General features: G+C 44.1%; 1 protein-coding gene across 3 annotated transcripts in view; it reads right to left on the bottom strand.

Moving 5' to 3' along the window:
* SHISA9 (shisa family member 9) overlaps positions 1-27,344 on the bottom strand; it is a 416,491-nt gene that overhangs the window by 384,002 nt on the left and 5,145 nt on the right. For all 3 annotated transcript variants that reach the window (XM_053894347.1, XM_019468624.2, XM_019468623.2), the window contains exon 2: positions 19,059-19,186. In XM_053894347.1, the coding sequence (XP_053750322.1) occupies positions 19,059-19,186 (128 nt within the window). The remainder of the gene's footprint in view (positions 1-19,058; positions 19,187-27,344) is intronic.

Genomic DNA, 27,344 nt, shown 5'->3' with positions numbered 1-27,344 from the left:
CAGGTGGACACCATGGAACCACAAGTGGGCAGAAGAACCCCCTGCCCCAGGCCTTCATTAACAAAAAATGCCTTCCTTACCAGAGCCATGTATGAGCCACACTGTTAAAATAGGATATCTGGCGGGGGGGTGGGGGGGCACCTGGGCGGCTCAGTCAGTTAAGCATCCGACTCTTGATTTCAGCTCAGGTCATGATCTCACAGTTCATGGGATGGAGCCCCACGTCAGGCTCTGCGCTGATGGCCCAGAGCCTGCTTGGGGTTCTCTTTGCCCCTCCCCTGCTGGCTGTGCTCACTCCCCGCCTCGTCAATAAATAAAGCAACTTAAAAAAAATTAAAATAAGATATCTGGGAGGAGTCAACCTTTGGTTGACTATCTACCCCTTATACCAGAGTCCAAATCAGTAAGCTGAATACTTAGAGCTCTTAAGACAGTGTTTCTCAAAATATGGCCCAGCAACACCTATATCAGCATCACCTGGCAGAAGGGCGAGCTTGTTAAATGGCCATGCATCCCAGGCTCACCCCCAGACTTGCTCTCTCAGCATCTCTGCCCCGAGAGAATGAGGCTCCGCTGACAGACCTTGTATGCACAAGACCGTGTTCCACGCCGGGCATATGCTAGGAACCTTATCATTTCTATCATTCCTGTGATGCTTCATCCAATACCACCAAGAGGGCAGGGAGAGGCAGGAGAAGGGGGAGGCAGGGTGAGAAAAGTTGATGGAGTGGGGAAAACACCAACCAGATTTAGGGATTCAAATCCCAACATAGCCACTTAGATGGAGTCATTACCTCCCTGAGCTTGTTTCCCCACACACTCTTCAACATCCACGGTTACAGGCTGTTTGGGTGTCCCCTGACCCCCACAACTCATACGTTAAAGCCCCAACCCCCAAGGTGACTGTATTGGGACACAGGGCCCATGAGGAGGTGATAAAAGCTAAATGCGGCCACAAGGGTGGGGCCCTAATCGGATAGCACTGACACCCTGTTAAAAAGAAGTAGACACGCCAGGCAGCTGTCCTCCAAGTGAAGACACGGCAAGCAGGCAGGTATCGGCAAGCCGGGATGAGAATTCTCAGCAGGAGCCAAATGGACTAGACCTTGATCTTGGACTTCCCAGCCTCCAAAACAGGGAGAAATAATTTTCTGTTGTTGAAGCCAGGGAGTCTACGGTATTTTGTTACAGTAGCCTGAGCGGCCTGAGCGGACATGTACCATTAAGTGAGATAAACAAAGTGCAAAGCTGTTTATAAATGTTAATAAATGTGTAGAGCATCTTTGGGAGAACAGACAGTAAAACCTGTTACAGTGGTGGCCTCTGACGAGAACAGGGGACACCTAGTGCTTCCTTTACACCCTTTCTACTGCTTGATTTTTTACTCCGTATACGTATTGACCTATTCAGACAGAGAAAGACATTAATGTTTCAAATGCATTCTAAGTACGGGCGCCTGCGTGGCTCAGTTGGTTAAGCCTCCGACTCTTGATTTTGGCTCGAGTGGTGATCTCATGGTTGGTGAGATGAAGCCTGACACTTGAGATTCTCTCTCTCCTTCTCCCTCGCGCCCCCCTCCCCTCCCATGTTGGCTCGCATTCTTTCTAAAATAAGGTTTAAAAAATAAATACATACATACATCCAAAAAAATGCACTCTATGTCAACGGGCAGAGGACACTGCCCAGAGACCTAGGGAAGCTGTCCTTCTGGGAAATCCCCAGCTACACAAACCATCTGAGAATCAATCCCTGAAACGTCAAGAAATACGCAAGGCAAGGGCAGTGGAGGGGGCGGGGAGGGGCTGGGGTTCACGGGAGGCCCGGCTAACTGTATGAGGGTACCCGGCCATATTTCCTGTTCCAGCTTATGATAGTGACCCTAGAAGAGACGTCTTTGGGGCTACGGGACAAATAAATGAGCCCCGCTACTTTCCAGCCAGTCCACACTGTGCCAAGGGGAGGGCAGGTCAGCAGAGAGGCACTTACATGGCATCAGCTTGGATTCAACGAACTACACACTGGAGTCCCTTCTGGGGCAGGGGTCTGGGGCCAGAGGGAGCAGCTAAAGTCACGTTTAGCCAGCATCACCCACCGTGCCTGTTTCTCGGATCGAGCACCAGATGAAGGAACTGGCTTGTGTTTCGGGGCCAAGTTCTATGAAAAATGCATATCTTTAAATGCTAGAATCACACTCAGGAGAAGCTCGTGGGAAGTGAGTCTGTCTGAGGCAAAAGCAGGCTCACGTCTCCCGTCTACTTTCGGCATATGCTCATTGTGTGGAGTGATGACCAGAAATACCGACATTATTTAAGTCGCCCTCTCGCTCTCTCCCTCTGGCTCCCCTCTCCCATTCACTTCTCCCCATCCCTGACCTGAGAGCACAGAATTGAATCCACACAGCTTAGAGGTACCTATGCCTGACTCTCCTCCCGAGTAAGGTAAGAAAACGTGGCAATGGACTGGCCTGCCCCTCCTCCAGCCATGGAAACTTAGAGAATTGTTATATTCAGATCTCAACTGCTCAAGCATCCCGTTTCCTAGCAACCCTCCAAACGCTTTGGTGCAGGATTGGAAGGAGGACTCCCAGGCTGCGGTGATGGCTCCCATCAAGGAGGCCTGCCTGAAAGCAAAAGGGATCGCCTCGGGAGGTAAAGAGCTTACCACCAAAGCGGGTGATTAAGTAGGGCCAAGTTAACTTTCATCCAGCGGCATTCTTCAAAGTTAGCTCTCCAGATGTTATCTCCTCTGTACATGCGTAATCATCAGATGAAAAGATGTTTCTCCTAGATCTAACGGTTTGAAAAGCATTGACCTGAATGCCATGGAAAATGGCTTCATTGTGTGTATTCTCCCTGTCTTCAACGTGTTACTATGTTTCTGAAAATCTCCAAGAGGCAGGAGAGCATGGAGGTATTCCCAAATTTATTTGGCCAAGAAACTCTCATTTTGTAGAACATCTCAGAGGACTAGTGTTCAGGGAAACACCCACTGGGAAGCACTATTAGAAGGACATCAGGGGCACCTGGGTGGCTCAGTCAGTTCGGCTCAGGTCATGATCTCACAGATCGTGGGTCCGAGCCCCGCGTCAGGCTCTGTGCTGATGGCTCGGAGCCTGGAGCCTGCCTCGGATTCTGTGTCTCCCTCTCTCTCTCTGCCCCTCCCCCGCTTATGCGCACTCGCTCACTCTCGCTCTCGCTCTCTCTTTCAAAAAAAATTTGTTACATAAAAAAAGGACATATCAACCATTGAGACACAACATAACAGATGTAAAGCAGGTGACACAATGCCTAGTTACAGAAGGCTCTCAAAAACTATACCGACAGTTTATACTTAGTATCCCACTTGGTTCCTTCTCATTTCTGAATAGCCTTTCTCCACATTTACTTCTCTAACTCCTTCCCTTCCTTCACCAGACTCTGGCCCTACTGGGCTTCCTTTATGTCCGCAGGCATGGTGAAATATTTTCCTGCCACAAGGCTTTTGCACATTCTTTATTTTCTGCCAAGAATACCACTTTCCCCCACTCTTTATGTGGACGATTCCTTCTCGTTCATCCTTAGGCCTCACTTGAATTGTCACCTCCTCATGATGCTACCGTTGTTATTCCTTATCTCACCACCCTCCTTGCTTCATCCTATACATATCACAAATAATAATTCTCACTTTTATCTATTGAATATAAGAACAGTTTTCCATCAATCACTTGTAGACTCTAGAGGTCACAGATGTGGCTTACTTTTTGCTCCACTAGCACGATCTTTAAACAAGATCATGCAAGACAAAGATCTGTGTAATGCAGAAGTTATTCTGTGTAGAAAGGATTAAACAATAGAATAAGCCCCATTTTCAACAGCACACTTGCAAGAATGCATATGCATTCTTCACGTTGCCCTTTGTTACATCAACCATGATTTAAAAAAAGGAAAACAAACACAAGGAGGTACTATGAATACAGTCCTGGATTGGCTTCGCCTATAGGAAACAAAGTAATGCAGTTCTGATACGTAGTTTCATGGTGGTATGACTTGATGCATGTAAATAGCTTGAGAACCTAAGAGAACAGAAAGCTATCAAACGCCTCAAACTATCCATTCATTCATTCATTCATTCATTCAACAAAGATATGCTTCATCAGCTGCCATATGTTCAAATGCCACATGTTAGGCAATACACACGTGAGGCCTTTCCATTCCAACCCATCAGTTTGGTGCATATTCCCTCATTTTATATTACATTTATCTTCCCTCATTTACAAAATCGTAAGTCTTTTGAGGTGCCTTTATCATATGTGTTTCAGAAATAGCGGTAAACATAAATACCACACAAACAGCAGCCGCGGCTACTCAATCTCACCCCTCACGCCCACCAGGCTTGAATACAGCCTCGAGACCCTTGAAACACTCCACTTCAGGCCGACTCTAGGGGTCATGAGTGATAGCACCCAAAAGGAACCCTAGGGGGTGTTTATTCTGGGTGGAAGAAAGAGCCCCAGCTTTGGAGTCAGACCACATTGTGCTTGAATCCATGTATCAGAAGGATAATCTGTGCCTGGTTACTCTGTCAGATACAGATAATCCTACCCACTTTCTCTTCGGTAAGAGAATTAAATAATATATTTGAAACATGTTGCACACAGCAGGTATCCAATAAATCTTCCGGTGCTATTAGTTTTCCCCCAAGTAAGCCTCATAGAGGGTTTCACATACAATGATGGCTTAATAAGATGGGCTGGCATAAACAGAAACCTTCCAGAAGCTAGCACAATGGGACACAAAGACTGAAAATCAGGAAAAGGGAACAAAAAAATCCAACTTCCTCCCTCCATCCCCTCTATCCACACAACACATTCTATCCATTTTCTTTCCCTACATTCACTAAAAAGTATCCTGGGCAGCAGGAGATGCTCAGAGAGTTCGTGATTGAAAATCCTAAGGATGCGTGTTTTGTTCTTAAGCACTTTTCTTAGCTTGACCTGATTTTGCTCCAGAGGTGAGCATTATAAGATCTGGTGGCATATTGGAGCATTTGAGGACTCAAAGGGTGGGTAAACAGTTGATCGTAACCGTGGATAAGTCAGGGCTTAGGGCCTGCCATTGGATGATTGCCCAATTACAGGATACAAAATGAATCTGTGGGTCTGCTGAGATCCCCCCCCCCATACTCACCACCTCCTCCCTCTGGGTGGTTAAGACTTCCATTTAAATACAATAATTAAATGTGGAACATAGCTGCTGGAGATATAATACTCTGCTTGCCAATACATTTAAATTAATATTGTGATCCTAAGCAGGAGATGATTAAGGTTACCCTGCACCACCAAAGTCTTTTTTTTATTATTAGCCATATCAACACACCATAGCAATTGCATAACTATTAAACACACCCAACTCCTTCCTTAGTTTGCTTTCGGGCTGATGAAAACACGACATCTATGACCCAAAGAAGCTGAATGAAATAAAATGGCAGGAAATGCCAATGACAAAAATCTACCGGGATTAAGTCGGTAGACTGGATTCTGATACCGTTGTCTCTGGGTGACATTTCATAATTTCCAGGTAATGCTGGAATATCTGTCCACGATCTTTTAAACGTATGCAACTTCTCTTGGCATGTAAGTTGGCATCTGCTAAACTAAACCGATAACAACACTGAAGATTTAGTCCACAAGAAATAAAACCCCAAAGAACTGACAAAGAAGTAGTAATAGTAGCAAGTACTTGAAAAGGTGCCCAGCCTTGTGTTTTGACAGCATTCACTTGACTAATTTTTAGAGGGCACCTACCATGTGCCAGGCGCTATGCTAGGCACTGGGGATACTACAAGTGGGGAGCAAAACAGACAAGGTCCCTGATACCATGGACCTCACACTTTGGTGGGGAAGACACAAAGAAAACAAGTAAACGAGATAATTTTAGGTAATGAGCTATGATGAAAATAAAATGGCGGGGCGCCTGGGTGGTCTAAGTTGGTTAAGAATCCAACTCTTGATTTTTGGCTCAGGTCATGATCTCACAGTTAGTGGGATCGAGTTCCGTGTCAGGCTCTGCACTGATAGTGTGGAGCCTGCTTCTCCAATTACAGGATACAAAATTCTCTCTCTCCATCTCTCTTCTGTAGCCTCCCCTGCTCGCCTGCACACCGGGGCACAGGTGCTCTCTCTCTCTCTCTCTCAAAAAAAAAAAAAAAAAAACACACACTACAAAAGTAAAGAAAATGGTGACCTGATCGAGAGGGATGGTGGTAGGATTCTGTATACAGGGTGAGCTACCTTCTATAGGGAATGCTTCCTCAAAGACATAGCAGGTTAGCCAAGCCCTGAATGGCAGGAAAGAGCCTCCACTTGCAAAGATCTGGGGAAAAGTGTCACGGGCAGATGGAAGACTCAAAGTGAAGCTCCTAAAGTGACAGCAATCCTGACATGTTCGAAGAAGAGAAAAGATAAGTTGCCGTGGTCGAGCAAGATGAAGAGTAGAGGGCAAGAGCTCGGGCAGGTTATGTAGGACCTTGTGGGCATGTGAGGAGTTTGGTATTTTGTTTGCATGGCAATGGAAACAAGCAATGGAAATCTCAGGTGGTTAGTGTTAAGCAGGTAATGGAGTTTGTGATGTAATGAAGTGAAGGTGAAGACCCACATGTCGCTATACCCCCAAAGCGGCCAGGGCTCACATGCAAGGTGGGCAATCAAAGTGCTAGACCTGAGGTTTGGAGACTGGGGTTGGAGTCCTTGTTCTGACCCTGAGCTTCGACCAGTCACAACGAGTTAAGAGGCAGGGCTTCAATAGTGTCTTTACCAACCATTTCCTAACTGCCTACTGTGTGTTCAGGTCCAAATGTTGGGACCTAATCCCAGACCTCAAAGGGTTCACAGTCTAGTAGGATAAAATCACAACAGAATTAGCACATTTATGCATAAATTTGGGTATTCCTGGATAATAGGCTGTAGTCCTAGGTGATTCTTGTAGGAATTAAATGAGATATATGCTTTGAAAACTGTGACTAATTTATGAAAGGTACCTTTTGCTTACAGAAATCAGCACTCTTTCCATTCAAAGTGACAGAAATCCAGCTCAAGCTAATTAAGTTTGAAAGAAATTCATTCTCTTAGGTCACTAAAAATCTCACTTCAGGGGTGGCTGGACCCAGGAACTCAACGAATATCATCAGAACTAAACTCACTCTCTCCATTCTGCCTTCCTGCACAATAGCTTTATTCCATGGAAGGTTTTCCACCTTGCAGTGACAAGATGGCTTCCATCAACTCCAGGAGTACATCCTATCTTCATTACAACCCTATCAGTAAGTTATTTTTCTCTCCAGTACACAAACAAAATTGTGAACCCAGTTCTTACTGGGTCAACTGCCCAGTCTTGAACCCACAGTTGGGCTCAAAACAACTCTGAAGAAAAATAACAAAGTTGGATGACCAACATTACATTATTCCAAAAGTTAGAATACACTGTGGGACTACAGTACATTTGTTGGCTTATGACTGAGTCAACAGCTCATCCATGGAATAGGAGGAAATGAGCTCCACCCAAAATGTAGATGAGAAATGGTTCCCCCAAAAGAAAAGTCAGGGTGCTGGTGTTGCCCAAAAATGAGGCAATTTTAGGCAGGTAAAATTTACAGATGATTATTCAGTCCTGTAATTAAACTGAGGTGACAAGCTTAACTAATCTCTGAATTTCCTTCTATAAAGTGCCAAAATTCTATAAATTCATTCACTCATCTAGCATTACACATCGAGCACATACTATGCGGCAGACCCTACTACAAGCACAGAAGACAAAACAATGAACAAAGGAGATGAAATTTAAGAATGTATATCATACATGGTACATACATGTTGAAATAAAATGATTAGTTTGGTTTACAAAGAATTGGTAATTATATGACTTAAGATCCTGTTTGTATCTCTAAAGGAACTATGAAAGACAGAAGCAAGAATTTTCAGTACCACATTATATGAAAATTTCTATAATTATATATATGTACATAACAGTCATAAGTAAAAAAACAAAAACAAAAAACAAAACAAATACATGTTTTAAAGAAACATACCAGAATCTGAACCTGGCCACCTCTAAGCTGATTAGAGAACAAAAATGTTCACAAGGAACAATTTTTAAAAACATGTTTGTGCAATGTCTTTGTTGGCTATTATCAAAGAATTGTTTGACTGATGACCTTCTTTGACTTTGAATACACGTTCTAAAATTTTTTAAGTAACGCCACTGAAGAATGAGGCACTTTCTCCATTCCTTGTTACTACTCAATAAACGAAGTCAAATACCACGTGCTGCTCTTAGACAACTTCCAACTCGTGGGTTTTGGACAAGTCAATATTTTGTTAAAAACGTTAAGAATATCTGAATATTTCAAAGAGCTCCTTTGGATTAGAGGTAAGACATCAAACTAAACTAGTACTGTACCAATAGCTATAGTCTATCCCTACCATTCACATCTTTAAGTCCATTTCAGAGAACTGCCAAGTAAATATGTATCTGTGATCAGTTATTGTGTCCTAAATATTCAATAATATTTTTAAGACAATATTAATCTGATAAGTTTCATTGTTGTATGACTTTAAGAAAACCCATACATTTTCCTGGTCCTCAGTTTCATTACTTGTAAAATGCAAAGAATGGACTGAGCATAATCTCTATGAAGTGATATATGGATATATACACATATACCTACATTCTCTCTCTCTCTCTCTCTCTCTCTCTCTCTCACACACACACACACACACACACACACACACACAGTCAATATCTGCATCGCTAGCACCAAGCCCCAGTATTTATTCAATAAAGACTCATTGAGTAAAGCAAACCATTTAAGGAATAATCAATTATTCTCAAAACTCCAAATCCATTTTCTCATTCTCAGCTTATTGGAGGCAGAGAGAAAGAGACAGACCGAGAATAAGGACAGTGGAACACATTTTTCATAAAATCAACACTTCATTTGATTTAGGAAATGTATTTTATTTTGAGAAGTATTTCTTACCTACATGTTTGGTGTTAAAATGTCCCTATCATTTATGAAATGATGGTGATAGTATTTTATAGTTACTTGTTACGAAATTTCCTTTCTTGGCAAAAGTGGAAGTTAGTATACTCTGTTGATCCCTCAGTTCTCCAATTTCTTTAAAATTTTTAATCATCTTTGAAACCAATAGTGTGGTGAACCAAAGGCAAGAATAATTCTTGAAGTTCTCTCAAGCTCCAGCATTCTAGGAGATAAACTTTTCTTGCTGGATGGTTTGAACCGTTAACTGCATCAGGGAGTGATTCAGCACCATGGACAGATCTCCAAATATGGGGCCCGTCTTGGGGGACAAAGGGCTGGATTGAAATGAGTAGAAGAGGGGCGCCTGGGTGGCTCAGTCGGTTGAGTGTCCGACTTTGGCTCAGGTCATGATCTCACGGTTCGTGAGTTTGAGCCCCGCATCGGGTTCTGTGCTGACAGCTCAGAGCCTGGAGCCTGCTTCAGATTCTGTGTCTCCCTCTCTCTGCGCCCCATCCCCACTCATGCTCTGTCTCTCTCTGTCTTAAAAATAAATAAAACATTTTAAAAAATTTAAATGAGTAGAAGACAGTGCAGGCTCTGCTTTGAGCATGGCAGTCTTCATGTGACCACACAACTCAAGGCCTAATACCTAAATTAATAAATTTAAGTCTCCATGGAATAAAATATTCAGATTATGATTACACTTAGTTTCATTAACTGCATTCTCAGAATAATGTGATGGGGTTTCCCTTTCAACTTGTAATTAACTTTGTTGAGAATTCTTACTGGGGTTTTCATGCAGCTTCCTAAAACCTTATTATAAGTTATTTTAATATATTTATTATGGGATTAAACTATGTTGCTCAATTTTATATTGGCTGTTATTTTTAAAAGAAGAAAAAATTCAACACTAATCTTGAAGAACAGTGAGCTGATTGAACTGAAAACAGTACTTTGAAAAGGATCTGTACTCAACTCCTGACAGCTAATCCTGAAATTTTGGTCCTTCCACGTCAGGTGTGGCATTTTCATTTTCCTACCAAAAGCAGTGTGACCCCAACCAAACAAAATCCCCTTCTCCCTTTAGACAATCTGTATAAAACTAATCAAACCTGCAAGAAAGACCTATATTCTAAAACTGATAGATCTCCCCTCAATCGAAGGTGAGGAAAATCAGTACATGAAATTTTTCTGCTTTCTTTCACTATGATTCTTGGGAAGTTGTTAGGGCATATTTCTCTTAGAACAAAATATCAATTTCTCAAGAAAATGTGCTAATCTCTTCATTCTCCTTTGGCCCCAAGTGTTTCAAGAAGGTCTCCTGCCTGCACCCACGGCATCCTGCCCTTACGCCTACCATGCTTCTTTGTAATTACCTGTTTACTCCACTATCTCATAACTCTAAGAGGACAGTTCCAATTTTTTGTCTCATTCATCTGTATACCTCCCATTCCTAGCACATTGTCTGGCAGGATTTTATAAGTATCAGTTAAATATCGATTGAGTCGATGGAAATATTAATGACAAGAAATCAGACAAATTGGCTAAAATCTGAGTCCTCCAAAACAGAAATGGTGACTTTCTCTCCATTGGTCCATTTTCAAAGATTAGTGTAGTCTAAAACAGTGATTATTAGCAGAAACCAAAACATAAGGAGAAGAAAGAGAAGAGACATAATTTGGAGCATCACCCAGTGTAGGTCCTTGGAAAAGGCCCAAGAAAAGTCATGAATAGAGTACAAAGTATAAAGCCAGACAAGAGTTGAGTTCATATTTGAACCCACATATAGGATATGAATGCCTTACCAAATATTTCTGTGGCCTTGGGCAGGCTGCTTAAACTCTCTGAGACACGGTTTTCTCATCTCTAATATGTGGGTGCAAGATCTTTTCCAATTATTTCATGGGGTTATTGTGAGAAGTAAAATGCATGCACGTGACAGGTGCACAACAAACATTATTCTGTTTTATTACTCCTTTTATATCCACACTAAGTGTCAAAAACATAGTAGGCATGTTGCATCATTTAATCCTGATATATAAATAGAAATGCTCTTCCAAAAATACCTGTGTCCAAGAATAGGCTTCCCCTAGTATGGCAGGAACAGAGCTTGGCATCTTTTAACCAGACACTGTGATGGGCACTTAGGCTTTCTTTACAAATAGTCCTACAGCTGGTTTGAAGCACTTTGGAAAAGCAGTGCAAATCTAATTAAGCAATGCCATGTGGCCAGAGTTAGTAGCAATTTTTGAAAACAGCCCAGGAGATGGCTTACAGAAAGTGGTAGGGTTTGGGGGGTTTTTTGTGGGTTTTTTTTTTTTATTCTTTTAAGGGCTCCGTTTCTGTGTTGCCCACACACACAGATACACACACCCTCATGAATGCATAATCCCATTTTCTGGGTGAAAATACAAGCCATGTTTGAAACCATACAGATTTCTACAGGTCTGGTCTGCCACTGTAAATAAAATATTAAAACCAATATTCCTAACAGAACAAAAGCTCATGTGTTTCAACGGGAATAGAAGAAAAACATAAGACAGGAACAAATGGCTAAGAATAGGACAGCTGTTCCATCAGAACTATTTCCTTGGGAAGAAATTGACAGATTCTTCGGTTCTCATTGGCATCAAAAACATTAGTAGTAACACACACACACACACACACACACACACACACACACGTGCAGACTGTGGAGGGCAAACATTTTCACTTTGAAATAGCAACTGCACGATGAATTCATGCTGGTGTGTATCATCACCCCCTCGTTAATGGACCACATTAGCACGAAGGTTCACTCATCCCACAAGTAAGAGTAACGGCCAACATTTAGGTTACCAGCCACTATGTTAAGTACACTATCTGAATGAACGCATTTAATCCTCCCAAACAATCTTCTTTTGCTCCTCTTATAGAATGGGAAACCGAGGTTCAGAAAATGAAATTAATTTTCCCAAGATTACATAACCAACAGGCAACAGAGCAGATACCCAGTAACGTCTACCTCCCAAGCCCACATACCCCACTGCCTCACTGCACTATCTCAAAGACATATTGGACATGTTTAGTGGACATCGACCACACGTGAGAGACCCTTCCATAACACTGAATACTTCAAGAGAAAACCGGAACTCTTGATCTAAAATCACACAAAATTGATTCAAGTCATTGCACAGAACCTACAAATGTGTTAATCCACTACAGACCCAACCCCTACCTCTTATTAACTTCATCACTTACTGAGCCATGTGCCAAAACCCTAACAGTCAGAGATCTTCAGATGGAACAGTCTTAGTCTGCCTGATTGGGGAAAAGAATGCTCACATTTCAGAAACAAGAGCGTTGGTAGCCATGGCTTCGTTGAAAAGAGTGAGAGCCTCACAAGAATCAGAATTAGCCAAGTTCCCTCAAAACTCAAAGTCCCAAGGGTCCTACTAACAGGTTCCAATGACGAGAGATTCATTCTTCCATGCATGTGTTCTTTCATCCAACAAACACCTGTTGAACACTGTGTCATTTCACTGAAGATAAAAGGGTGACTAAAACAAACACAACCCCTGCCCCACCCCAACAAGGCTTAAAACAGCTATCTCCACCCCACTTCTCAAGGATGGCCTTCTTGGAGAACCAGCTCCACCACAGCCATGAGAGGAGCTAAAATACTCTCTACCCCACTCAACTGACTGCACCCGGGTCAGACAGCTGATCCAGGGGAAGCCAGGCCAAGGGCTGGTCAGAAGCTAATCACGTTTTCTCTCTCTGCATAATAGGAACTAAAAGACACAGCAGTGAACTGCCTTAAAGACAAAAGTGATGCTTCACTCACTCCACCTACTAAAGTCCTGAAGGTAACCCTGATTCCTATCCTTCCCGAGCCTGGATAGTCCCCAGAAGATACGCCATGTGTATCCAACAAAGTTCAGGCTATATAGTCAGACAGACCTGGGGACGAATCCTGGTTCCTGTATCTATTAACTACGACACTGTGGACAAGATCTTTCGTGGTTAATTTTATTATGGATATTTTCAAATACAAAGATAGAATGGACTCCCATGTATTTGGCCACCAAATAATAACAATAATAGTAATATTTATTAATAGCAATATGCAATATTTCCCCCCTTCTGTTCCACTGTTCCACTGAAACAGGAATAATGATACCCTGTCCATCGACTTTTTCATTCTCTAGACAAAACTGGATGGGGCTGCTTCTGTCAGCCAGCCCGGTTCCCACGGTATGGGGGTCACTGTCACAATACAAAGCATGTGCTCTCGTGCAGTTTACATGGTAGTGGAAGAGGCATAAATAAGGAAGAAGACAACTTCAGAAAGAACAAAAGTTATTAAGAAAATAATGGGGGAATGAGGAACAGTAGGGAGCTTGGGGGCCAAAGGGAGACAAGGAAGTCTTCTCCAGTGAGGTAGCTTTAGGCGTATGATGTAAAAGGGTAGAGGCCTAGGAGCAGGGTTCTGCAGGCAGGGAGCACAGCAAGTGCAAAGATCTTGGGGCAGGGATGAGCAAGGCTGTTCACGGGTTGTTTTCAGTACAAAATGAGCTAATGCGTCCAGAGCTTTAACATAATGCCTGGCACATAGTAAGTGCTCAGTAAATGTTAGTTCCTGTTCCTCCTAAGGAAGGACTCATCACAAGACCTACACTGGAGTGTGTTTTTGAAACAGCTCTCTTTCCTACAGGGCCAATGGATCTGTGGGTTCACATCCCAAATCCTTCAACCACTTCAACTCCTAGGGGGGGAAGACTTCCCTCTTCTGCAAACACCTGTACCCAAAGGAGAGGTCACATAGTATAGTGGTTGAAAAACAGACCTTGGGGTCTCACTGGCCCGGTTTAAATCCCAGCTCTACCATTTAGTAGCTGTATGAACTTTGGATAAGTCATTTAACCTCTCTGAGCCCCAGTTTCCCCACCTTTATGATGGTGGAAATAACAGTACCAACCTAATAAGGTTTTGAACATTCAGTGTGGAGGTGGGGGGTAGAATGCTGCCTATATAAGTTACTGTTAATATTTCACTATCTTACATATATTTTTACTCTTATACACCTGCCCCGATTAGGAAATTCCCCCGATTTTTAAAAGATATTTGGGAATATCCCTGCCAGTGTCTCTAAAAGTCAAGTATAGGACATTTGGGTGTCTTGGTAAATATGAGAAATGAATGGAAACACATTTGGCCCTAGATATGAGCTGCACAACATCTTCAGAAGCTAAATGATGGATCTGCTTTTCATCTGGTTCCCTGTAAACCCACTGGGAAATGGTCCTGGAGGTCGGGGCGGGGGGGGGGGGGGGTGAGGAGGGTGGTCAGTGGGGAGCTGAGGCTGGAATTTCTGGTCTTTCTGATGGATTCTGTGTCCAGAAACATCAAGCCAGCATTTCCCCTCAGTCTGGGGTGAGATCTCACCTTCTAAGTAAATATTGTACTATCAACCCAATTCGAAAGAGGCATGACGTGTTTGCATAGAACACTCAGAGGGTACTCTGTCCCACGAGCCTCTGTGAGAGCACAGTGAAGACATAAACTGGTTCTATTCCCACACTGACCAGGGGAATAATTTTATGTGGATGCTTTTATAGACCCTGGGAGATACTTTTTCTACTGTGGCAATAAAGGCTTTGTAATTGCCGCTGACTTATTTAGTGCTGTTTTCAGTCTTTACCACATCATTAAACAATACTGCACAACCAAAATACTACTATCAGCCTGACTGTACAAAATACAATGTAGCATCCTGTTGTGGATCCTGGAACAGAAAAGGGACCTAAGAAAAGGAACTACTGAAACCCAAACACTATCCACGGTTTAGCTAAAAATAATGTACCAATGTTAATGTCTTAGTTTTGACAGGTGTACCACAGTAATGAACGATGTTAACATCAGGGGGAAGTGGGTGAGGAGTATATAGAACTCTGGGTGTTATCTCTGCTACTTCTCTGTAAACATAAAATTATTTCCAGATTAAAATTACATATATTTTTTAGAAATTGTGCTGTTAACACAAATGAGCTGAGAAACATTAACCTGGTCTCTCTCCTTGCACCCACAGCCTTCACTCACATCTCCCATCCTTTTTTTTTTTTAATGTTTACTTTTGAGAGGTAGAGACAGAGCATGAGCAGGGGAGAGGTGGAGAGAGACAGAGACACAGAATCTGAAGCAGGCTCCAGGCTCTGAGCTGTCAGCACAGAGCCTGACGTGGGGCTTGAACTCACAAACCCTGAGATCACAACCTGAGCCGAAGTAGGAGGCTTAACCGACTGAGCCACCCAGGTGTCTCCTCACAACTCCCATCCTTAAGACACAAGGGAGCCTATATTTACTCCGCACTCCCGAAAAGCATGGGGAGTGTCCCTGGCAGGCTGGGAAGCTGGGGTGGGGGAGACAGAAGCACGTTCATAGCACTTGAGGACAAAATGTGCCTTCAAAAGCAAACTATAATTATACAGAAGCCGAGGAGCGTTTGCGAAAAATCACTATCTCATCTGAATCTACATCCTGTTCATCAAAGAGGTCGAGGCCCTTTTGATTATCAGACTAAATATTTTTAGGCAATATCACTGAATGCCTGGAAAGAACATGAACAGCATCAGCTGAAGAAAAATTCATCTTCAGATAAAAAAGCAAGTCTTGCATATCACAGGAAAGATCAACCCTAGGAAATGTATAAAGGGAAGTTGACAACATTTCCCCACATTGAAGATTCCCCCCCACCACCCGGATTTGCCTTTACCCTAGTCCTCCAGTCCCTTCCTTCTAAATATCCGGATTTCTGCAGACTTTTGATTCTCTTAGCTTGACCAAGGCATAATGGAAAGATCAGAAAGGGGTCTAGCATTAGTATCAAGATGAGGAAAGAGGGGTGCCTGGGTGGCTCAGTCAGTTAAGGGTCCGACTTCAGTTCAGGTCATGATCTCATGGTTCGTCGGTTCAAGCCCCATGTCAGGCTCTGTGCTGACAGCTCAGAGCCTGGAGCCTGCTTTGGATTCTGTGTCTCCCTCTCTCTCTGCCTCTCCCCTGTTCATGGTCTGTGTGTCTCTCTCTCAAAAATACATAAACATTTAAAAAAAATGAGGAAAGAGAAATAGATTGGAGATGAGTATTCTCTGAAAGCTATGTTGAGCGGGTCACTGAATAGAGATGAAAATGACACTCAAGTTTGGGTTATAGAATTCCCAGTCAAGTCTGGTAACTTGCATGTTTAGTGAAGAATACTGCAACAATGGCATGATGTGCCCCCTCTTGGTATATCACAAATGGATGCACCTTTCTTTCCATTTTTGGTAATGGTAAATCTTCACTGCTCACAATGTCCAGAGAAGGGTTCAATTCAATAGGTGCATTCTAATTCTGGCACCAAGAGCTGGTCTAACTTCTCAGTTGGAATGAATTCCTTCTTTCCTAGTCCTCTATGGGTCAAAATGGGCTCTGGTGACTGCCTGGCCTCTTGAAGCCCCAATAATTGATAAATATCAGTCATTTAGGCCTAGCCTGTCAATGAACTTCCAAAATCATTCCCTCTTCTGAACATGTAAATTTTCCCTGTGTCTACAATATGTAAATAGCTCTTGTGAATCAATAAAAAGACAAAATCACTACAAGGAAGGCTATCTTTACTACCAAGTACTAAATTAACTGTGAAAATTAAACTGATTAAGGGGCCCCTGGGTGGCTTAATTGGTTAATCAGTTAAGCTTAATCGGTTAAGCTTCTGACTATTGGTTTCGGCTCAGGTCATGATCTCACTCACAGTTTGTGAGTTCAAGCCCCATATCAGACTCTGTACTGACAGTCAGGAGCCTGCTACGGATTCTCTAACTCTCTCTCTGCCCCTCCCATGCTCGCTCTATCTCTCTCTCAAAAATAGATACATTTTTTTTTTTTAATTTTTAACGTTTATTTATTTTTGAGACAGAGAGAGACAGAGCATGAACAGGGGAGGGTCAGAGAGAGAGGGAGACACAGAATCAGAAGCAGGCTCCAGGCTCTGAGCCATCAGCCCAGAGCCTGACGCGGGGCTTGAACTCACGGACCGTGAGATCGTGACCTGAGCTGAAGTCGGAAGCTTAACCGACTGAGCCACCCAGGCGCCCCAAAAATAGATACATTTTAAACAAAATTTTAAACAAAATTAAACTGATTAATATAAATTGGAGGAATAGCTATACGCTTCTTATCTTTCCAGACCTTCCCAAAAATTCTAGGAAATAAGGACTGGATCATCCCAGCAGCAGTATAGGAAATTAACATCTTGTACGAATGCAGTAAGTGTTTGTGTAGACCTGAAATTCTCTTCTGTAGTCCACCAGGAATGCTCTGGCGTACATCCACCCAAGAGAACATTACAGGACATTTTTTAATTGGTATAAATATCTCTGATTACTGAGACTCAGACATAGGCCAAACGCAAGAATCATAAATAAACCAAGTTAGTCTGTCACAAGAGACTTCTGAATTCCTCAGTGCCTGGACACCCATCTCTGAGCAGTAATTTGTCTCCAGTACAACTTTTAACAGAAGTCCCTTATTTCAACAAGGTTCATTAACGCTCCGTGCCCTTTGGCCTAATGCAATGATGAAACGTGGGTGACTTCAGTGAGGTTGTTATTCTGTTTGAGTGTTGATTCAAAAATCACCACAAAACTTACAACTTCACACGAGAAACTTGTTAACTCTCCTTGGAGAGCCACAGACTCCGCACCATTTCACCTTTGTCTACTCCGTGACCACATTCTCTCACATGTGACGTCTGGGACCCACATACAACTAGGTTCTGCTTCTTTCCCAGTGACACCTTAAAGGGAATGTGCTCATTTCCATCAGAGACAGAATGGAACTCAGCAACTGCCATTTCCGAGTTGGTGCAATTTACCGTATCTTTCAGGGCTGTGAGGTTTGGTCATAAAACTTCCAACTGCTGATGTATTTCGCTCTAAAATGTGGTCATTCCTCACTCCGTTCTATGACCCGATTCATAAATAAATAATGCCAAATCATTGAATACAGCGAAACCTAAGACATTCTATTTGGTAGCCCTTTTCCGAACCATGTAAACGTTGGCTTGATAACTATGTGGCAACATTTCCAAGCCTATGAAAAATTATCACAATGCAGAATCAGAGAATCTACATCACCTGTGTCACATAAGGCAGATTTATTCCTCTACCCATCAAGCATCAGAATTTGTAGCCAAACAGTCCGAAATGGTGATTCAGCAAATAAGCTACCAATGCAACTTTTGTAACGGGGCTTCAGCAAAGGCGACCCAGACTATAAAATGTGCCGTGTTTTTAAGAACCTCCAGCCACAACTAAATACATCCTTTAAACTGTCTGGCTTGTGTTATTTTAAACGAAGCCCTCCACATTACTTTCATGTGGGGGGGTAACTTGAAAACATAATAGCAAGGAATAAGCACCCCAAAGCAACATAACCACCAGTCAAGACCCCACACACACAAATGCACATGTATGTGCATGTGTACATACTCAGAGTAGTTTGCAATTATTTTTATGAAACCCTCTTTTTTATGAAAAAGAGATCAAATTCTTATGAACTACTATCCGTTCACTGAAAACAGCACGAAGCCTAAAGGTCACAACTGGTCCACCTCAGGAAGCAAATAAGCCAATGGACCACTGGTTAAACGATTTTCCGATCAAGATGAACGAATAAAATGGGTTAATGCCAAACAGATTACGTAAAATGAAACAACCAAGTAACCCATTGGTTAACTAAGTCCTCATGATGAACCAACCAAGAGGGCCATTAGTTAACGGAAGAACCAACCATCAGAAGCCAACCGAATGGATCAATCTGTAACAGAAACACCAACCGAGTGAAATTGGATGATGCCGAACACAGCTAGCTAGCTTCATCCGGAGAGATGGAAGAAAACTTGCAACTAGGCAACAAACAGAAAAGCTCTTAATGAATCCAAACACATCCCATGCAATCTGGACACGTGACCACTGCCTGGGTCACCACGTGGGGCTGGAAACGGACCACACAGCTATACTTACGAAGATTATTTATGGGAGTTCTGGTATCCATGTTTTCATAATGCTGGACATGAACCACAATGTTGAGGTCCCTCTCCATGGGGTCGGTGTTGCAGTGGCCCTGTGGCCTCATGACATCTGCAAGGGCCCTGAAAGGAGAAAGAATTGAAATCTGTTCATTCCAAACGCAATGACTGGCACCTGTTGTGTTCTGAGCACTGTGCTTAGGAGGACGAGGCCCCTTACTCCACGGAGTTGCCATGCTCGTTAGAGGTGGGAGGGAGAAAAAGACATCAGGAAGTTAAAAAGATCACTGCAATTACAGATTACATAAGGACTTCATGCAAAACAGGACACGCGTTCCCCACAAGAGATGTGTAATTAGCAATATCACCTGCCTTGCAGAGAGCTGTGGAGAGGATATGGAATATATGGAATGCGTCTGCACCCCATAAACTTAGCCCCCCTCATAGCTGACACCTGATACCACACCCCACGTACATCAGCGGTCCACTATTAGCCACAAATAACATTTATAGGGTGCTTACCACAAGTGGGGCACCGTGTGAATCACGTTAAGCCTTAACTAAGGGGCTTACAAACACCTTATGAGGTTTATTACTCCTTCTTTGCAGATGAGCGGACAAAGGCTCAGAGAAGTGAATTAACCTGCTGAAAGTCACACAGCCCGTTGCACGGGTCTTTGAACAAGAGTCCGTTTTCACAGCTCTGTACGCTGAGTGCATTGGGTTTCCTGTAGTTAGGATTTGGCACGATCTATCCATACCCCCCAAGGTGGGTGCCCCTCTTAATCAGTAGCTGGGACATAGGGCAAGCTTACAACCTGAGTCACCAACTGGGTTTTATCATCACGTTTCGCCTCCTTGACACTCATCCAAGGGTCAGTATTCTTTCTGCTGTCTTTGACAAATAAGAAAACTAGTTGAGAGGTGTGAAGTGACTGTGTGAGTTTCTCCCAGCTGCCGTAACAAAGTGCCCCACACTAAGTGGCCCCAAACCACACAAATGTACTGTCTCACAGTTCTGGAGGCCAGAAGTCCAAAATCAGGATATTAGGGGACTCCTCCCTTGCCTCCTCTTGGCTTCCGGTAGATTTCTGGTGGAAATCTCTGGCATCTGCTAGCTCGCAGCTGCCTCACCCCCAGGCTCTTCCTCCATCTTTGCCCCGTGTGTCTCACGAGGCTCTGTCTTCCCGTGAAGACCTGCTTTTAAGGACACCAGTCATACTGGGTTGGGGCGCACCCTCCTCCAGGATAAGCTCATCTCAAGTCATTACATGTGCAAAATCCCATTCCTCAATAACGTCACATTCTGAGGACCACAAGACCAGGACTTTAAAAAAGCTTTTGTTATGGGGCGGGAGTACGCCGTTCCCCCAGAACGGTGACCTTCACAATTAGATGTAACCTTAGTAAAGCCTCTCAGCGTTTGCACAGAGAGCAGAACAGAGGTAAGTGCCAAGCGGATACCACATCTAAGGTCAGACCTCACCACCCCACGTCTGCCTCTCGGCCTACGCTCCACCAGGTCATTCCTGAGACAGGATTATCCTTGAACGATACGTACTATTGTGGGTATAACTGCACAGGTGTGCATCTCTCCCACGAGCCGTGTTTTGACCACCAACCTCATTCTGCTTCTTCCTCTTGGCGCGACAGGAGAGCTAGCCAAGATGCTAAGTGTGAATCTCCTTTCCCCAGTGGTTTCATGGAGAAGCAGACGAGTATCAGCCCTGCTTAGCCATTTCCCCAATATTTCCCTAAGTATGGGCACCGAGACGCTCAGCACCTCCCTGCCTCTGAACACAACACAGCCAAAGGCACCCTCATTCATGCCTCCTCTCGGACCAGGGAGAGCTTCTCAGGGTTCACACCCACAAGTCATACTGCCATGGTTTAGGATACATCCAGATGCTCCTAACCAACCAGAACCCTCTGAGCCCACATCGAGGGAGACAGAGACGGAAGGAGAGCTGTTTGAGAGAGGTCAGCCTGCCGGCTGAAATTTAGCCCCCCCACCACCCCGCATAGCATCGATTCTCAAACAATGTCTGCCAATGAGCGGCACCGGCATCACCTGGGAGCACGTTAAAAGGCAAATTCTCGGGTCCACCCAGACCTACTGACTCAGAAACTCCAGGGGCAGCCACCCGTGTTTTCAGGTGCACATCCAAGTCTGAGCCTATGTTAGGCTCACGGAGGCCCCAAGCTTGGGGACTGAGTGGTTGCTCAGGGGGCAAGGAGACAATGGCCCAAAAACCACAGCGGGTGAGAAGTGTCAGATGTGAACTACAGGGGACACAGCAAGAGTCCCTCGCGCATTAGAGGAACAGACTGAGCGTGCCAAGACGCAAGACAATAACGACAGCTCCCAATCATTCACTCATTCACTCAACAAATATCCATTGCCTACTATGTGCCAGGCACTAGTCAAAGCTCTGGAGCTCTGGGAACACAGCCAGTGTGCAAGATGCACAAGATCACTGTCTTACCAAAGCTTGTATTCTAGGGGACAGGATAAAAAAATATATGCGTGGTAAATACATTTTTAAAAAGTATAACACGTGGGGCGCCTGGGTGGCTCAGTCGGTTAGGCGTCTGACTTCGGCTCAGGTCATGATCTCGCGGTCCGTGGGTTTGAGCCCCGCGTCGGGCTCTGTGCTGACAGCTCAGAGCCTGGAGCCTGCTTCAGATTCTGTGTCTCCCTCTCTCCCTGCCCCTTCCCCATTCATGCTCTGTCTCTCTCTGTCTCAAAAATAAATAAACATTAAAAATAAATAAAAAATTTTAAAAAAGTAAATAAAAAGTATAACACGATCAAGCGACACCGACACATGGCAGCCTTATTCGCAACAGCCCCAAAGTGGAAACAACCCAAATCAGCTGATGAATGGACACGCAGAATGTGTTATATGCAGTGGAGTATGATTCAGCCACAAAAAGGAAGGAAACATCGACACCTGCTACAACATGGATGGAACCTGGAAACTTGAAGCTCCTTGCAAAGGACCCAAAAAGCCACGGGGTACGTGATTCTATTTCCATTAAGTGTTCAGAAGGGGTTAATCCATAGAGATAAAAAGGAGACCAGGGGTGGCCAGGGGCTGGAGATAGGGAGGACTAGGGAGTGGCTCTGGAATGTATACGGACTTTCAACCATGAAAATGTTCTGGGATCAGACAGGAGTGATAGTTGCTTCAATTTATGAATATGTCAAAAACCACTGAATTGTACACTTTTCTAAAATTCTACATAAACAGAGAGAGAGAGAGAGAGAGAGATAAGGTGACCAGGAAAAGCTTTCCTGAGGAGTTGACATTTGAGGTGAGCCCTGAACTGTAAGAAGGAGTTGGTCGCGTAAAGGTGATGGAAAGAAACTTCCTGGCAGCTGGAGCAGCAAATGCAAAGGCCCTGGGGCAGTAAAGAGTTCATATACTTGAAGTACAAGCCAAAAGTCCAATGAAGCTGGAAGATAGGCAATAAGGAAGGGACCTTTCAAGGTGAGGATTATCCTACCCATTTTATGGAGCAAAAAAAAAAAAAAAAAACTGTTCAAGTTCACCCGGCGCATCACTGCAGGGATTGAGATACAAACCCGAGTGTCTCTGAAATTAGAGTTCAGCCTCCTTCCTCGCTCTGTGCTGTAAGCAGAGTCTGAAACTCAAGGAGGCTGCAGGAAACGGAAGGTTTGAGGTAAAGCAGGCGCTCCAAACCTGATATGCCTTTTTCACTTCTAAACAGGATCTTCATCATGAACTTCAGGGCGTCCCTGGACCCCTCGGGCATTGAATGGAAATTTTGTTTGTGTATTTTTCTCAAGCAAGGAGCCATAGCTTTCACCAGTTCCTCTAAGGAGTCCCCCCCGGAATTCCATGTTATTCAGGCTTTCAAGAGGTTAGCAAAGTAAGTTATCAGGACAGCTACCACCAACTCGGTCAGCGTGGCTATCTGCACATTCCCTGGGCCTCTCCGGTGTGCTGAAGTTCCTGAAAACCCAGCCCAAAAGCCAAGGATGCTTTTCCCCAAGGCAGCCCTTCCCAGGGCATGCAATGGAGAGGAGAGTTCTTAAGAGGCCTCCATATCCTGGAAAAGCAGTCTTCAAAGTAGAGTCCACTCACTCTACACACCACAAAAAAAATGATTTGGCATAAGGACAGGAAATCCAAGAACTTCTGTGTACGGTCTTTAGTCATTCAAGTGAGGAATCAATGCAATATGGGTATGGATGCTGGCACCCTCACTTGAGATGCCCACGTCAGCCAGCGAGAATCAGGAAGCTCAGACCAAGAACGGTGACTGGGGTACATTGCCCATATTACAGCTATGTGCCCCCCTAAAGGGGATAGGCAGATACATTATCTAGGTTTAGCGAGGCTAACCATCACTGAGCAGGCGCATGGCTTAACCACCACCACCGCCCCCCCAACCGTAACAAAACCACAGGCCGAAGAAAATTCTGATAGAGGAAGCACAAGAAAACAATCACGTTGTGGGTGCTAGGCATTGAGGAGGGCACCTGTTGGGATGAGCACTGGGTATTGTATGGAAACCAGTAAATTTTATATATACACATAAAAAGAAAACAATTGCGTTGCCTCTCCACTTTTCTTCAACAGCTAGCTTGTTACAAGGTTAAAAACAACAATGTTCTATTCAGATCAAAGCCAAGTCAGCCAAAAATAGTCAAAATTCTCATGAAAAATATTCAAAATGTGGACTGTTTATTAATGGTAAGTTTCATCCTCAACAAACATCATGATTTGACATTAGCTAATGATTACATGACGTCATCATGCTTACCAACAGACTTTAATATTTACTGCACCTTCAGCTCAGCTTAAAATTTGTTTTTATGTGTGCTTTATAATGTACCTAACAACTGTTCACTGGTCCATGCACATACTTATTAGTACAATAAATGTGTATGGATTAGGGTACAGACCAAAAAACATGTTAAAATACGTGTCCAAAAAGCTTCATAAATAAGACAATGGACATCACCAACTATGTGCTATAAACCAAATTCCCAAGGATTTGCCATCTATTTGCGGCACATAGTTTGGGTGCTTCTCAAACCATGTGCATTCGTGCTACCTCGGGGTCTTGTTAAAAATGTAGATTCTATTTCAGTAAGTCTGAGGCAGGGCATGAGATTCTTCCACTCAAGCTCCCAGGTCACGAAAATGAGGAGGCTCCACAGGACATACTCTGAGTACTAAGTCCCTAAAAGAACTATAATGGTAGCTTTTAAGTGTCCACTTGACTATGGCACAGGGTGCCCAAATATTTGGTGAAACGTCATCATGGATGCATCTAAGAATGTGCGTTTGGATGAGATGAACACTGACATTCAACAGACTGAGTACATTGCCCTCTAGCATTCGGGTGGGCCTCATCTAATCAGTTGAAGGCATGCAGAGACAAAAGTCCCACCCTCTCTTGAGTAAAAGGGAATTTTCCTGCCTGACAGCCTTCAAACTGGGATGTCAGCTCTGCAGATTTCAGACTTCCTAATGGCAAGTCCACATCATGTATCTCACTCTTGCTCTCTCTCTCTCTATATCTCCTACAGGTTTTGTTTCTCTGGAGAACCATAACTAATACAGGAACCTTACTAAAGAAACTACACTTTTCTTTGATATCTCTTGTCCCAGCTCAGAACAATTACCTTGAAACATTGCCATTTTTGTGGTCATAGATGATTGAATATTGGCAATTTCCTAAGTTTCAATTTAGCGTCAATTTCTTTCTAGATGTACTCGTGTGTTATTTGTCTCATGCCATTTGACTGTTACCTCTTTTGAGTGCAGGGATTGTGTCTGTATTGTCACTATTCTCTTATAGCTCTCAAAACAGTACTAGGTATGCCATAGGTGCTCAAAAAATACCTATGAAATGAATACATGAATGGGTGAATGAATGAATGAATGAATGAACAAAAGACAAGATACTTTCTTTTGTAAATTATGATGTCAGAAACCAGATACTGGTTTTGTCCGTGCCAGATACTGTTCTAGACACTGAGGATACGACAGAAGAGATGTGGTGTCCCCACACTCCTTACTTTGGACAGTAAAGCAAAGATACAGATAATCAAGTAGCAAACCAGGAAATTAATAAGTTAATTTTAGGCTGTAATGTGAAATGAAGCAAGAAACACCAGGCGATGAGCCGGAGGGGGGCGGGCAATGGTAACTGAGTCGTCAGGGTCGTCAGGGACAGCTTCTCGGAGAAGGCGACACCAGAGCGGAGACCTCCATGGCAAGGGAGCCAGCGCATGAGGTCTGACAGAGGATTCGAGCCAAGCCAACGCGACAGTTCCAAGGTAGCAATGAGCTTGGCATATTTGAGGAACAAAAAGAGAATACGGTGTTCCTTCACTTTCCAATCACAGCGAGCAAATAAAAGACCCCAACATTCCCAAACAGAGCTCAGAACCTCCTCATCTGGCTTCAAAGCTCCCAGGAATCCCGAGGTCTAAACTATGTTCTGACATTTAAACACCTGAATAGGATTCCGCAACATTTCCTCTGAAGCATCTTTTACTTTTTCAAGAACGCAAGGGCCGTGGGCATGAGGTAACTTTCTGGAGTGGTGGTTACACAGGTAAAGGCAAAGCTCCTGAAACCACACTTAAACTTAAAACGTGTGCCTTTTACTGTGTAAAGTATATACCCCACTGAAGGTGACTGCTAAAATGCAAGGACTCCATCGCCCAAAGAGAAGTAAAGTAACCTGCCACGAGCGAGAATTTATAGAGACTTCTCCATGGGCAACAAGATTTGCCTGCAAGGGTTTCTCCAAGCTGGGGAGCTGGTCAAAGCCAGAGGGTAACCACAGACATGCAGGAAAAAGGGGCAGCGGGAAGAGAGAAAAGGCAAAAGGAGGCGAGACGTTTATCGGTTGATGCTGCTTCTTTAAAAGGGACTCCAGCTCTTCTGAAGCGTGTTTGAAAAGCACCCGGGACACTGTGCTGTACAATGTGCCAGTTGGATTTCTGATTCTGTTTGAAGGTGGGCAAAATAATGACATGTGTTCCCTACTGGCCTCAAGCGTATGGAGCTTCAAACACACATTCCTGCCCCCAAGGTCGCTTCTCATCAACTGCTCCTTCCAAGGGCGCTGGCCCTGCCAGGGGCGGATGCAGGAAACACTCCTGGTCTTGATCTTACAGGGGCTCCTTGAACTGGCCCCCCTGCACGTGTCGCCATTTGCAGAACAGCAAGCACTTCTTTGCGACCTGAGAGCACGTTAGTCCAGCACGTGTCCACTCAAAGGCCGTGCAGCCTAGTGGTCAGGGACCTGTGCCCTGGCCTCAGACTGTCCGGGTTGGAAGTCTGACTCCTCCACTCCCCAGGGCCTCGTTCATCCTCACGGAAAGCAATCTGTGCCTCTTCAGAGGCACACTGTCCTAAGGCCTGCCTCACTGGGGCAGGGCCTGGAATTAAATGAGCACTTATACACAAGCTCGTGGTGAAATGGCAGGCTGGACAAGGCTTCTTTCATATCACCCAGGCCAACACTTTGCAAGGCATTTAATGAGGCCATTCCTGGGTCTTTTCTCCTATTCTGAACCTGTCCCCCTCTGCTGCTTAACTCTGAAGGAGTTAGGAGACTGGACCAAAGACACACAGCTTAAAAGATTGAACAGGGCAAGGACTAGGTACTGAGTTTCAGACTACAACATTTACCCCTTTGGCAGGTAAGGGGTAGAAAATTCCAGTAATAAGGGTGATGGCAAAGGGGTAAAACTTGCTGAGCAGTGACCATAAAGAGGTCCTGTGCTAAGGGCCTCCCAAGTCCAGTCTCAGTGAAACCTCGCACAAGCCTGGGACATAGGGATCACCAGGGTCTCATTCTACACACAAGAATCTAAAACTCAGAGAGGTGAAGTCACATTCCCAAGGTCACACAGCTCCTAAGCGGCCAGGCTGGATGGAATCTCCAGACATCTGACTTGAGGTAGGCTCCACTGAGTCTCCAGGGACTCCAGAGTGGGGGTGGAGACAGAGGCCGACCTGAGAGCTTCCTAAAGAGGGAACTCACCACTGGGTGGCAACCAACAGCTTCCCTGGGAAAATGCACGTCAGTGTTGTCCAAACTACCAGTTTCTCAAGAGAAGTCAGGAATCGGGATTTCTACGTGAAATCTCCTTAGTTCTAAGTTGGTTTTAAAACACAATGTATGACAGAGACTGAAGAAGTTTTACAGCCAGATGCAGTGAGCCTTGACCGGATCTGAGTTTGGGAGCTCAAGCTCCAGAGGACATCTTTGGTATGACCAGGAA

Source organism: Panthera pardus, unplaced genomic scaffold (assembly GCF_024362965.1).
Source record: "Panthera pardus isolate Hobbes unplaced genomic scaffold, ASM2436296v1 HiC_scaffold_5, whole genome shotgun sequence".
Classification (NCBI taxonomy): Eukaryota; Metazoa; Chordata; class Mammalia; order Carnivora; family Felidae; genus Panthera; species Panthera pardus.
The sequence above is the reverse complement of the archived record's forward strand: the minus strand, read 5'-3'. Positions and strand labels throughout refer to the sequence as shown.